General features: G+C 36.7%; 1 protein-coding gene across 1 annotated transcript; it reads left to right on the top strand.

Annotated features, from left to right (window-relative positions):
- Nucleotides 1-9,948: 9,948 nt before the first annotated feature.
- LOC126610165 (protein DEEPER ROOTING 1) lies at nt 9,949-13,981 on the top strand. The gene is made up of 6 exons (XM_050278153.1): nt 9,949-10,274; nt 10,438-10,513; nt 12,486-13,012; nt 13,195-13,372; nt 13,502-13,562; nt 13,667-13,981. Exons 1-5 carry the CDS (start codon nt 10,269-10,271, stop codon nt 13,519-13,521), a joined length of 807 nt encoding a protein of 268 aa, XP_050134110.1. The 5' UTR covers nt 9,949-10,268; the 3' UTR covers nt 13,522-13,562; nt 13,667-13,981.
- Nucleotides 13,982-15,239: the final 1,258 nt, after the last annotated feature.

Below are 15,239 nucleotides of genomic sequence, written 5' to 3'. Positions count from 1 at the left end.
CAATCGTGTATCATAAATATAAACCACACAGTATATGCGATCACTGATTCACCTCATAGATTAAGAATTACAATGTGGCTTAGCGGTGTCAATCGTGTATCATAAATATAAACCACAGAACATCTTACACATAACTCATTTAGTTCTTCGACGTGCGAGTAGTAAATCGTACATCTCAGAGGTTGCACAATCTCACATGTTGGTTTGTTTAATTAAGTTAATTGTCACCAATGAAAGGGTTTAGTTTAGCTAAAACTTGCTTTGAAATTAGGGTTTAGGGTTTATTTTATGTGGCATCATGCAATGTGTGAGTGACAGAACACAACACTCAGTCAAGTCAACTTGGTTTAGTCTCAATTTAATCTCCAGGGTTTTCCTAAGATACTGTTTAATTAATTATTATAGTGTAAGCAATCATGCTTAATCATGTTTAATTAATCTAGTGATCTAGAAAGAAGCAAATTATGCAGTAGATTTTTTTCTTTCCCCTTTTTTTCTTTTTTGTTGCCTTTTTGGGAATTCAGGAATGAAATGAATGATGGTAGTTCTGGGAAAAGGATCCGGTGATGATTCTTTTCTTAGGTATCTTAGGAATCTCGTGATTATAATCGTTCATCGTATATCGTGTGGTCAGAAATTATTTTAAAATTTAAATTTTAAAATTAAATATATATATATATATATAGTACCTAATAAAAACTGACCGCACGATATACTATGAACGATCACGATCACAGAATTTTTAGAAAAAGAATCTTACGAGAATCCTTTTCCGTAGCTTTGATAAAAGTCAACCATCCATCCTTGATACACGTGTTGGCCCGTCAATACATGATGGAGTCACTTTGTCGTGACACGTAGCTAACTGCTACAACCTAACTCTTTTCCACACTGGTGATCCACAATAAGTCCATGGGATCTCTTCATTGGATTGGATAATGATACTATAAGAAGAAAATGACATCAGAACACGTATTTTTCTTCTTCCTACTCCCGTTTAATTTAATTTTATTCTTTAATTTTTTTTAATTATTAGATTAGCATATGCCTACATATTTTGTGTGTGAATATATATATATATATATATATATATATATATATATATTTTATAAAGGGAGAGAGTGAGATAACGTGGAAGTAGGGTGGGAAGAGACTTTTATTTTTTAATTTTTTATTCTTTAAATAAAAAATAGGGTAAATTACATAGTAGCCCCTCAGTTTTGTGGTCTATTACAACCTCATACAACAACTTTAAAACATTTCACTTTCATACATCCAGTACCATTTTATTTCAAAATAACACATCCGTTAGATTTTCCATCCATTAGTCTGTTAAATGCTGACGTGACTGCCACGTGGCAAAAAAATAATTTTTTACTTTTTAAAAAAAAAACCTAAATCTTCTAAATATTAAAATTAAAAAAAAACTAGAAAAACCCTTCCTTTGTCTCCCTTCCTTCCCCCCACCCTTCTGCAACTCCCAAAATCCTCTATTCTCCCCGCAACCCCCAAACCCATATCCCTCATCTTCATCTTCTTCCCTGCAATCCAGAAATGATAACCCCTCCCCCACCCCACCCACGTCCCCCACCCCAAAACCAGAAACCCAGAACACCCCCACCCCACCCCCCCACCCGCGACCCTCCCTCTCTCCCTCCGCACCCACCCTCTTTCCTTCTCTACACACCCCCCACCCTTTTTCACTCACTCAAATTCACCAGGGCTTAGCCAAAGATGAGGAAACCTTCTCACAGTTGCAGACCCCTCCCGCCACCACCGAAATTCCCATCCAGTCCTCGAACGCCCCAATTCCCATCACCCTTCACTTACCGCAATCCACCGCAGCCATCAAAATTCAATCGGCCTACCGGGCCCACCTCATCCGCACCCACTTCAAAACAATCGCAGCCGTCCACTCCGAGGCCGACGAGTTCCAGCGCCTGATCCAACGGCAAGAAACTGTTGATTCCGTCAGGACAAGCGAGCGCGAGAAGCTGAGGATGAACGAGTCCCTGATGCGGCTGCTGCTGAAGCTGGACTCGGACCCCACGGTGAGGGAAGCGAGGAGAAAGGTGAGCCGTCGGATCGTGGACGCAATCGTATCGGAAGACGTGGATGGCTTCTGGGGTGGCAGAGACGATGGGTTTGGGAGGAACTGGGACGACATCCTTGCGGAGATGAAGGAGGAGGCGTGCAGGGACAAATGAAGGGAAGAGATGGAGAGGTTTTGCGCTCAGTATATGGGGTTTTTCTAGTTTTTTTTTTTAATTTTTTTTAATTTTAATATTTAGAAGATTTAGGTTTTTTTTTTTTAAATTAAAAAATTATTTTTTTTGCCACGTGGCAGCCACATCAGCACAAATGTGGTAGCCACGTCAGCATTTAACATACTAATGGATGGAAAATCTAACGAATATGTTATTTTGAAATAAAATGGTACTGGAGGTATGAAAGTGAAATGTTTTAAAGTTGTTGTATGAGGTTGTAATAGACTTCAATCCTGAGGGGCTACTATGTAATTTACCCTAAAAAATATATTAGCATCACATGTGTACCATTATATACAATATTCAACATTGCTTTTAGTCCATTTTCTTTCATCATGTCTTTTGGCGAAGCAAATTTTGTAACTTATGTTTTTGCCTCGATTGGTCAAGCTTCTTTTGATGGGCAACTTTAGTTGAATTCGTTGCCCCCAGGAGCGCTTGGGTGTGGGAGTTTCTTTCGTCTATTTGCCCTAGGGGCTTTGTCTTTTAATTTATCTTTTCCTAATAAATAAAAACATCACTTTCTTAAAAAAAAAAAAAAAAACACTCACGGTTTTAACAATTTTGCGAGTCAATGGGGATGTTTAAGTAGGAATCTTTGAAAATGGGCAGTCATCAGATTGTTTGGTATGTTCGATTCCAAACCAATTATGTCTCCATATAGGAGAGATTTGTTCTGCTCATGTTTCAATGAGATTCTCTCTAACATGTTCTTTTTCATCTTAATAGTGTATTTCCTGCATATCTTGTGACGGTGGTCAAAAGATGAGATAATACTTGAAATATCTCTTGGGGGGGGGGGGGGGGGGTTTTAATTTCCAAATCATTCTAATAACTTGACCAACAAGACTGTAGCATGTGTGGTATATTATTTGTCGCTATGTTTTTCGTGTATGAGACTGAAAAATGTATGTTTTCATTGCTAATAATAAAACTTGAAATTATTATATTTACTGCACAATGCAAATTTATCTTTTTGATGCAAATATATCATGGGTACTGCTAGGAAAACTAAATGTGTATATTAAATTTTGTAAATTAAATGACATGGAAGTTGATGATTAGATTATTATTTAAGTGTTGATTAACGTGTTTATTTCTTATTAGTAACACATTATTTAATTTGTAAATTTAGTCTACAAATTTAGTTTACCTAACATGTGACAACCCGTCCCGATTAATTTTATGGGTTTTACGAAACGGAAGGTTAGTTTCGTATTTTCACTTTGGTTTTAAAGATTTTTTTTAAAGGGGTTTGTTTTGGTTCATAAACGTTGTGCCCAAGGTGAGTTCCTACTTCCTCTGACATGGAAAATGAACTTGGATCATTTACCCAGATTCCAACGAGGAAACTATGACATTCCCGGCCACGACTAGACCTAATTATGGTGCGTTTATTAGCGACGATTCCGTCATTCCTTTTTCGCAAGGCTCTTCGACGACGGAGTATCTATGAGTGGAGCCCTTCTAAAATGCATGTTTTAATAATAGAAATGCATACATGAAAAACATGATTTAATGGTTACGTTTTATGAGTAAATTAGATTTACAATTTATGATTATCATGCTTTACTGAGAATATTTTGGAATACCATACTTTATCGAATTTATGTTCTTGTAATATATATGATGGATGACTATATGCTATTTATGAACATGTTTTTAAACTCTTTGTAGTATATATGATGGATGACTATATACTATGGATATGTTTTGAGATATATGTACCTATGTTTGGAAAGAGTATATTCAATGTTTTTGTGCTTATCTAGTGGTCATTGTCCTGCCTACGGGCGAAGATACTTGTATGTTGGCTTCAGGCCGGGAGACATAGTTATTGGCTTCGGGCCGGGAGATTTTAGTACTACGGGTGACTATGATACCACAACTTAGCACACTATATATGATATATGTTTTTGAAAGGTTATATGGCATGCTAGGGTTTTCAATAAACCTACTACTTATTATGCTATGAGTTTTCATAAACTTTGGGGATTAGTACGTTGAATAACTGTTTCAGTACTATTTATATATTAACTTCGTCCACACATGTTTTGTTTTAAGCCCCCTCAGGACTTAGAATCGAGGCGTACAATCCCGACGTTAAGGCACTTCCGCATCGGCACCTTCGAGTCTTCTCAATGTAAGACTCGTTCCTTTATTCATTCAATTTTGTATTATTTCTTTTTAGTGCTCTAGATTAGTAGTATGCTCTAAACACGTTCCTTAATTGCATATTTGTTATATTTAAATTCATAACTTTTAGTTATGTTGTTATTTCTCATGCATGTCAGTATGGCTTTGTCACCTTCGGGTGTCGGCCAGCGCGTGTCAACCCTGGCGTTTGGAAAATATCAAGGTCGGGCGTGTCAATTTGGTATCAAAGCGTGGTTGTTCAAAGCATACTTAGGATCTTCTGTTACTCTGGTAGTGTATCGGTCATGACATCATCTGGATGTCACGACTTCAAGATTTGTTGTCTTTCGACACGGTTATGCAACCCTATTCTACATGAATAGTCATATCTTATTGAAGATTGAGAATTTTCATGTCGGGATTATGCCTCATCGATGATGTAATGGATTGTTGGACGACTTTCAACATCAGACCGATACTCTGCAACATGGATTCCCTATGAATGGCGGGCAGAGTCGTATCTACAGTGAAACGAAAAATTCTAGGAATGGCGGGTAGAGTCGTATCTACAGTGAAACGAAAAATTCTATGTGGTAGTTTGGTGGGATCGAATCAATGTCCTCTGACTCGTTCCCGCTGAGGAAATTCACTTAGATCCTTAGGACAATTCTTGGTGTTTATTCTATTGATAACCTTCTTGCTTATTCCAACAATGAAGTCAAGTTCACTAACCATCAATTGTCAGTTGTACGTCAAATTCTTTGAACGTTGTTTTTCTCTAGAGTAAATACTTTTCTTGGGAGTTTCTTTGGTAGCAGAAGTTATTCTTACCAAATCCAAGGTTGTGTCAGTTGAAAATTGAGAATCTTCTTGAGTGTCAAGAATTACGAGATATCATTGGTCTTGTCAATTTCTATTAACAGTTGCCCACAATTCTTCGACCATAACCCAAACCCTCATCTTCGGCTAAGGAATAAATCAGTTTTGTACAAGATGTTGTCTCACCCTACCATTGTTCATAAACTCCTCGATGACACCAATTAATTTTGAATTTGTCGGTGATATCTTACTGAAGGTGTCATTGTGCACTGAGGCAACATATTGGAGGACGCTTTTACTTTTCGACAATTGGGACCACCTGATGCAAACCGTCCTATTCCCGACCTAGAGTCTACAATTATTGTCTTGACTTGAAAATCTAAGGACACCCTCATCGTGGTGAAACGCATAAGATCTTTATCAACCTCGCAAAACTTCATAGTTAGATTCTCAGTCGAAATGAGCTAAGTCTTTGGCAACGGTGATTGATAGAGTATATGAATGTCTACGACTGCACCATTGTGTACCACCTCAATTGTGCAACCATAGTGTGCAATCAACTCCATCCGACAACTCGTGAAATAATTGACGTTTTGAACCTCCTGACAAATTTATATGATTTCAGTAGATTCACCCCTTCATCTTTTCCAATCCAATACGCAATCCATTCTATCAGATTACATTAGACCACCACTGAGTCGAGTCTACACTCAACCATCTCGACTTACCACTGGATCAAGCTAGGTACTTGTATGAACTCAAGCATCAGAGTTGTATATTCAAATCCAGATATCTTGTACTCTAGATTCGATGGACTTGTTTTGACCTTTAAATTCTTGAGTGTTCTTTTAGCCTTCTCGACATGGTTTCTCATTTAATTCGTAAGGATTTCACGAGGGATTGACTCAGCTGAAGTGTGCGCCTAGTTCTTATCGATTCGAACAGGAACACTAGGAGTATAACCTTTTCACAAGCTTACCAAGGAGAGTTCCACATGGGTGTGAGGTTTGAGCTGTCTTTTAGTAAAAGTTTGATGAATGTTGTAGTACATGTGGTCAGCGGAATACATCATCAATCACTATCTTCACACATAAATGAATAGTCACCTCTCATTCTCTTGCTACAATTCATAAACATCATATCGTACTCTAGTAGTTCTTTTCCAACGATATGTGTTCGTCTCAACGCATTTTTTTACTGCTTCACTCCAAGACCTTATTGTTCGTGAGTACGTGGATATTTATTGAGATAACAATGTGTTGTTGATATTGCAGGCTACAGACTGTGATATCGATGGCTTATTCGTTTGGTTCGTTAAGCGAGTGGGCAAGTAAACCCGTCTAGGATAGTGGTTACTGTTTAGTTATTGTTGGGGCTCGACCCAAAAACACATCTATTCTCGAGTACGTGACGTTTCGAATGCTTGGGCAAGACCTACGTTCATTTTCGATTTTCATTTTTAGTACAAGTATTTCAACTCACCTTATTTTAGTTATATTTGTACTTTTGACGTTACAAATGTTTGGTCAAGTCAATTCCACTTTCACTGTTGAGTTCAATACGAGTTTTCGACCTATATGTTATTACATATATATTTTGACATTATTGCATATTACGTACATACTTTCGACCTTACGTTATTATATGTTTTCGACTTTATATCCTTATAAAGTGTGTTTCTACTTTTACACTGATGGGGGAAGAAGGTGTGATCCTGGAGGCACGAAAGATGGAATCATTGCAACCAGATCGTGACGGTGTGGCATTTTTCCCTTTTGTGCAACCACTCTGACTTGATTCTTCTATATAGATATATTTTTCTTCTTCCTATTTTTATAGTATTTCAGTGTAGCAAGTTATTTCAAATTTTGGGATGAAATTTTATTTAACGGGGGTAGATTGTGACAACCCGTCCCGATTAATTTTACGGGTTTTATGGAACGGAAGGTTAGTTTCGTATTTTCACTTTGGTTTTAAAGATATTTTTTTTAAAAGGGGTTTGTTTTGGTTCTTAAATGGTGTGCCCAAGGTGGGGCCAGCCCTATTTTGGTCCCTCAGTTCCCTTTTCTTCCTTGGCTGCCACGTGGCAGCTCGTCCCCTCTTCTCTTCCCTGAGCTCACTCTCCCTCCCGGTTCACTCTATCTCTCGCACAACCCTCTCTCCCTTAGCCCTCTCTCCCCCGAAAACCAACCACACACCCACACCTCCACACCACATCACGAGGTTAATGAAAAAAAAAGTGAGACAAATCTATATGTCGGTATGCACATTAATTTGAGAAGCATAAAAGAAGAGGAATCATGTCATATCATAGTTGGAGAAGACAAGGTCATGTTAGCAAAATTGTCCGCAACAACATTTCTTTCGCAATATATGTGAGAGGCGTAGAAAGTTATTTTCCGAATACGGTCCAAATAAATAGACCATTGTGTACGAAGAGGCTAAGGAGGATCAAAATTAGTCGATTCAATAGTAGAAATAATGGGTCCCTTTTCCGACCAAAGACAGTGTCAAGCCCGTTGATACGCAAACTTTACATCAATAATAATTGTTGATAATTCTGTAAAGAGAGAGTTGTGATGGCCAATCCCTTGGCATAAACCACCAAGAAATTGACCATGGCAAGCCTTGAAAACTCTTCCACAAGGAGCAGGACCAGAATTTCCTTTGGACAAATTATATGTATTAAGTTTAATCTAGGGAAACCAAGGACAAGACCAAAATATAGGAAGAATAGTTGGCGCCTTGCGAGGGATAAGCTGGATCCCTAAAGAAGAAATGATACGAGTGTCAAACCCTTGAGAATAACCAGAAATAAACTTTCCACCATGAATAATCTCATAATTGATAGACATGCAAAGACGATAAAAATAGATTGGGATACCCAAAAAAACAAAAAAAACAAAAACCTATTTCAAGCTATCCAAACAGCCGAAATAGTAGAAAATCCGCAAAAATTTAGAAATTGTGCAACCATTTGAAAAAGGGCTTACATAATTGAAGAATCTGTCTATCTCTCCGCATGCACGTTCATAATGGATTTGCACCAATTCCATTGCATTTTTGTGCCTCTCCACATGCATCCTTCGTTGCATGTCTCTATCTCGCTTATATTCGGATAACTTTAGTTTTTGGAGTCTAATGGTTGTCTTACATTTTTTTTTCCTAAAACGAAAATTAAGATAAAAACAACCATTAATTGCCGAAAAGGGTCCATGGGATCCTCTATTTGGCCAAAAGGGTCCATGCAGGGAATTATAAGAGAGTTTTCTGTGCCCTACAATATTTGAGGCAGGTAAGATAATGAGGCGGCAGTCCGGTCAGTGAGGGACATTCCCACGCTAATTTGAGATCTTTAATGGCCTATTATTTATGACCCCATACCCCTCCCGTCACCTTTATTCTAATCTAACATAATATATACTGCTAATCCTGCATGCTGCCCATCCCTTCAAGTTACTACTTATAAGTCTAAACTGTTTGTCTTGATCTGCCATTAGTTTTTCAATTTATCCTCATCCATATGGTAGGCTCCAACTGTTATCTTCTGGGATCCTGAAATTTGTTATATATAGGACTCAAAACTGAATTATGTTATAGCCGAGAAAAAAAGCACTTTAAGACGAAGGAAGAATTTGAGTGACAAAAGCTAGCATTGTAATTTGTTACGTTTATAGACTGGACTTAAAACTGCATTATCATAATAAGATGCTCTTTTTTTGGAGGAAATTTACCCCATTTGTCAATCTGTGAGAAAATGCAAGCATAAACAGCAAAAGCACTGCTGGAAACAAGAGTAAACGGTAGACCAACTATTTATACTAAATTTTCAAACTATATGATGTATCACCAATAAGAAATAAACATGTTAATCAACATTTAAGTAATATCGAATCATCAACACCCACGTATATGGTTTACAAAATTTGGACTAAGTATTTGATCACCAAAACAATAGACTACACATATATATGCTGCAATCCGATGCAAATGGATTGGCAACATGCGAAATTGTAGAAATTTTTAATTCAAAGTACGACTAATGTGCATGTATTTAGGTTAGAAGAAGAAGCTTGTGGAATAGGTGGTAAAAACCATGTAGTATTAAAAAGGGTTCCATTAGTGCACAAGTAGATAAAATGAAAACTTGTTTAGCAACGACCCATGTATTTGGAAAAAAAAAAATAATAATACTTGACAGTCGGACTAGATAGATTGTGTAACCCTCCTCAAAAAGAAAATGACTTATCTGTATTTAGATACAGCTCGCTTGTAGGTTATTATAATGCAAGAGTTCCACTCTTTTGTGAGTGGATAACACGAGAATTTCTCCTGTATTCAGTACAATTTGGCCATTTAGATGACTCTCAATACATGAATCCCACCTTTTTCAAAGTTACTTGACTAACTAAGTAATCAGGTAACTCTAACGTAATTTTTCTCATATGACACACTACAAGAATTGTAGAGAGATAGGTTTCAACGTTTAAATGAGAGGCTAAAAAGGCTTTCATGTCGAGCAGATGTTCCAGAATAATGGATCCGCAAAATCAGATTGACCAATGTGTCATTAAGTATGTGTACGGATTAAATTAGATAAGTAAGGAACTTTTTTTTTGGACAAAAGATGAGTAAAGAACTAAACAGAATGTTTTACAGTATATATATTTATAAATATATATGTGTGTGTGCGCGTTAGTGGGTTATGGGAGTTTGAGTTTATATAAGAGAGAAAAAGGTGGGAAAAGATAGGCTAGATACAGAGATATAAAGCCACCCTTGTGTTTTAGGAACTTGAACCAATAGATTTAGTTAAACAACCTTCTCATCTATTCTTATGTGATCAGCGTGGCCATGAAATTCAACAAATCCGAAGTTGTTTAGTTTTATAATCCCAAAGCTCAATTCTTATTGGCTTTTAAGATCTACCATCCACACCTCGCTTCTGCAAACAAGTTAACTTCCTCCAACTCTCCTCCTCCTCCAACCATCTCATCCACCCCCTTTCTATCAGAGGAGTCCAACCACACACTTGTATCTTAGAAAATGAAGGTGAATCTTTGTTTATGTTACATACTTTCATGTGTACTGTTTATGTTTGTGTGTTAGAGAGAGAGAGAGAGGTTGGTCTTCTGTTCTTTGAGCTGAAACATGCTCGGGAAGGCTGAAAAGTGAGGTTCTCTAATGTTGGTGGTTTTCGGTTTTTTTATTGCAGCTTTTTGGTTGGATGCAAAATAAGATCAATGGGAAGCAAGGAAACAAGAAACCAAATACAGTTTCTACTACAACCCGTAAGCATTTTTCTTCTAACCAATAAATTCTTTACGTTTGTTACTTTAAATGCCATGGTTTTCGTTTTAATCTGAATGATATGATTTGCTTCCTATATAAGCAGGATTTTTTCTTCAAGAAGCTATGCATCTTATAGTATCTTTAGTTATTTCAGTCCAAAAAGAATCTTTGTTAAAGAGCTGCACTATGGAGAGCCGGCTCATGTGTGTTACATGAGTTGGGGATTCTATAAAGAACGTTACTAAATTGACATGTATCATTGGGGTACTGACATTTTACTTCAATAAATCAAATTACAATAAAAAGGAAAAATTAAAATCAACTAAGGTCACGTTAATAAAGCTGACATGTATTAGATTTATAAAAAAAAAAATGTAAGATCAGGTTTCATTAGTTATATATTAAAATAGATCTATTGTCTTTACAAAATAAAAAGAAATAAATAAAGCTGCACTATTTTCAATATGTTCCGACCATCTCCAACCCTGGGCTAAAAGCCAAATTACCCCCCCAAATTACCCCCCAAACACTCTCCAATCCATGCTAAAATTTTAGGCTAAATGCCAAATGCTATTTCTGGGCCAAATACCCCCCAGCTTTCCCCCCGGGCTAAATGCGAAATGTTTATCGGAATTTAAATTTTTTTAGATTAAAATGTTCATAAAATTAATTTACAATAATCTACATATTTATTTTTAAAAAAAAAATTGATTTAAGAAAAAAATTTAGGCTTATTTCATTCTTTAATAATTCCGGGCTAAAATTTTAGGGTAGAAGGGTTGGAGCAGAAAAGATGTTTCTGGGCTAAAAGCTAAATTTTCCGGGCTAAAAAATTTGGCTTTTAGCCCAAGGGTTGGAGATGGTCTTAGGGGTGTAGTCAATTTGAATTTCAGATGATTTTAAAAGATTTTTACAAATGACAGATTTCAAAGGATTTTAATAGATTCTATGATTTTATATGGATTTTGGCAGATTTATATAGATTTGTATTATAGATTTCCATGAATTTTTATGGATTTCTTTCATGGATTTCTTAGGATTTCAAAAGATTTTAACCTATACAGACTCCTGCCAAATGTTGCTGTAGAGAAGAAAATGACCAAGTTTTGCTATCGTGAAAATTGTTCTAATTCATGGCCCAAGTTTTGATTACAATTTGGTAAGAACCATCAGCTCAAATATAATCGTTTGAAAGCGACAAGGCAGAAAAGTACTCATGGCAGGGAAGAAAAGTATTCATTGCAGGAATGCATTCTTGGTCTTGTCTTGTTTAGGTAAAGAATCAAATAAAGAGAGAATGGCGGAGGAAATGGAAATAAAATCCAGAAACTTAAACAACTTCCATTAAAGCAAAGAAAAAGTCAGCTATGACTACTCTAACGAAAAAAAAATGGAAGAGTGAGATTCTGCCATCTTCTATCTTACTCTTCAAAAATTGTTTATGTTTGAGACTGTTCTTTTCACATTCATAGCTGACTCTTGATGCAGATTTCTGATGAATGTGAAAAGAATTCGGTTGATGCCATCTTGAAAACTGTTCTTCTGTTTGAGACTGTTCCTCTTCTATCTATGAACGTGAAAAGAAATCATAGGGGGTAGAGTGAGATTCTTTATGCAATTTGGTATTTATGCCACCCACCTTGAAATCCATCAAAATCCCTCTACAATTAAAATCCTAACAAATCTCTAGTATTTTGACTACCCCTAAACTTGTACTGATTTTTTTTTAAATCATATTTGACTACCCATGGATTTTGTTGTATTCTTTAAAATCCTACCAAATCTTAATTTGACTACATTATAATTTCAAAATCCTTTAAAATCATCTTATAAAATCCTGATTGACTACCTTTAGATTTTAAAGTCTATTAAAATCCTACCAAATCCTAATTTGACTACACCCCCCTTAATTTCTTTACTTCTAAATATCATTTTGGGATTTTGTTATTTAATTATGTATGCATTGTGTAGATCATGCAAAACAAGAGCCACGTGAAGAATTTAGTGACTGGCCTCATGGATTACTAGCGATTGGAACTTTTGGAAACAATGAATTGAAAGAAAATAATGCTGCTCAAAGCCCAGATATTCAGGAAGATCCGTCTTCATCCGAAGAAATCCTAGATAATTTCACACCAGAGGAAGTTGGTAAATTGCATAAAGAGTTGACAAAACTCTTAACGCGAAAACCAGACATCGAAAAGAAAATCGCAGATCTTCCATTGGACAGATTTCTAAATTGCCCATCGAGCTTGGAGGTTGATCGGAGAACCAGCAATGTGCTTTGCTCCGATTCATCAAATGATCACAAGGATGAAGATATTGAGAAAACTATTAGTGTCATACTTGGTAGATGCAAAGACATATGTGCAGACAATAAGAAGGCAATTGGGAAGAAATCAATTTCTTTTCTTCTTAAGAAGATGTTTGTTTGTAGAAGTGGGTTTGCACCAGCACCAAGTTTGAGAGACACACTTCAAGAGTCAAGGATGGAGAAGGTATGTGCAAACTTGCATAAACATATATGTAAATGCACCCAAGTTCGATTCCCTCTCTTTGCAATTCAGAATAATTAAAAAATAATAATCATAACATGCATAGTAAATTACGTTATTAACTAGATTACTTAGTTCCATTAACATCTTGATTGATCATATCCATTACACAATTTGGCTTTCAGCTTCTTAGGGTAATGCTTAACAAGAAGATCATCAATCCGCAAGGCACTCCTCGAGCATCATCGATGAAGAAATACCTTGAGGACGGACAGAATCCAACAAAAAGGGAAAATCACAATGAAGATGATACAAAAGAGAAGATTAATGATGGATGTAAATGGGTCAAGACAGATTCTGAATGTAAGTTCGTTCTTCAATTTTTTCAATGGCTTGATTTATAATATGCTCACACTTTTGGGGGAAAAAATAATTAAGGGAACCAAACTGCACAAAATCTGGATCTGATGGTTGCCTGTTTTTCCATTGCAGATATAGTACTAGAAATTTGAGGTGCCTCTACGTTACTGCCATTCTTACTAGTTATTACCAGGTAAGAGAAAACCTGTTTGAGCATGCAAGTTTATTGTGTATTATCTTCCTAAATTATGAACACCACCTTAATATCTGCTAATACATTTTTTTTTTTTTTTGCAGCTTCATAAATTATGAACTCAAATACTCGAAATTTCAGAGGGTCAACAACGAATCATCAATAAGTTCATCGCCGTGGCTTCCGAGATAACCACAAAAAAAATGCATGTATGATTGAGACGGCTTTTCTATTTTGGTGCCGTTGTTGATTCCCTTTTTTTTCATGGTTGCCTGTGGAAACACAGTGCAATGCCATGTTATGAAATTCCAAGGGGACAAAGGGATTTTCTGTAGTCTGTGCTGGCAAATTAAGCTAGACAATATCTACATTTTTCATCCTATTTTCTACACATTTATCTGTGTTGAATTTTGGATGTATATTTCATGTGTATCATTTACAAGGTTGAAGCATAAATATAAGAAAGGGATGAAAAGGGAAAGGGAGCAGCTGGAAAGCAAGCTAGAAAGCAACACCCAATCAGTCCTTAAATCACTCCTTAAAAGGGCTACCAACTATTTACAATAATCAAGGAAACACAATCCCTTAATTCTAGGCTAAAGCAAGCTAGAAACAATATCTTGAATAAAACCCTAGCCTTAGCCGAGAGTTCCATATTGAACAAAAGATATGACTGGATTGATTTGCTGCAATTGGACCTCCAAGCCTTAGCTGCTTCCTGCTTCTTCCAATACTCCCCCTCAAGCTGGATCAAGGGGGTTCGTTGATCCAAGCTTGAATAATAAACGCTGAAATTGAGTAGTAAGGAGGTATTTCGTAAAAATATTAGCCAACTGATCATGGCTGCATGTGTAATGAGTGTTAATAACCTTCGATTGAACTTGTGCTCGAATGTAATGACAATCAACCTCGATATGTTCAGTCCTCTCGTGAAAAACTGGATTGGAAGCAATGTGCATAGCAGCTTGATTGTCACAAAACAAGGACATAGGCTGATTGCTTGGAAACCCTAAATCTGAGAGAAAACCTTTTAGCCAAATGAGCTCACAAGCAATGGATGCCATTTCTCGATACTCAGCCTCAGCAATGGATCGAGCTATGACGCTTTGTTTTTTGCTTCTCCATGTAACCAAATTTCCACCCACAAATGTGCAAAATCCAGTGGTTGACTTACGATCAAAAGAGTTGCCAGCCCAATCAGCGTCTGTGTACCCCATGATGGTGGTGTTACCATTCCTTTTCATCAATATACCTCAACCAAACGAGCCTTTGAGATAACGAAGTATTCTTTTAACAACGCATAAATGAGCGATGGTGGGCGCATGCATGAACTAACTGGCAATGCATGAACTAATTGTGAGGTAAATCAACTTCCCAACTAACTTTTGATAGTCAGTGAGATTGGTGGGAGCCTTACTTTGCATGTCGAGCTGGAGTTTACTGTCAAGGGAAGTTCGAGCAAGCTTACAATCCACCATATCAGCATCTTTTAGAAGGTCAAGAACGTACTTCCTTTGATTTAGAAAGAGTCCTTTTTGAGATGTGGCCATTTCAATGCCAAGAAAATACTTGAGAGTTCCCAAATCTTTTAGAGCAAACCGGACTCGAAGGGCATGCTTGAGAGAATTAATTTCCTCAATATTATCACTTGTCACTATGAGGTCATCAACATAAATC

Source organism: Malus sylvestris, chromosome 17, assembly GCF_916048215.2.
Source record: "Malus sylvestris chromosome 17, drMalSylv7.2, whole genome shotgun sequence".
In the NCBI taxonomy this organism is placed as follows: domain Eukaryota; kingdom Viridiplantae; phylum Streptophyta; class Magnoliopsida; order Rosales; family Rosaceae; genus Malus; species Malus sylvestris.
This window is presented reverse-complemented; position numbering and strand designations above follow the sequence as displayed.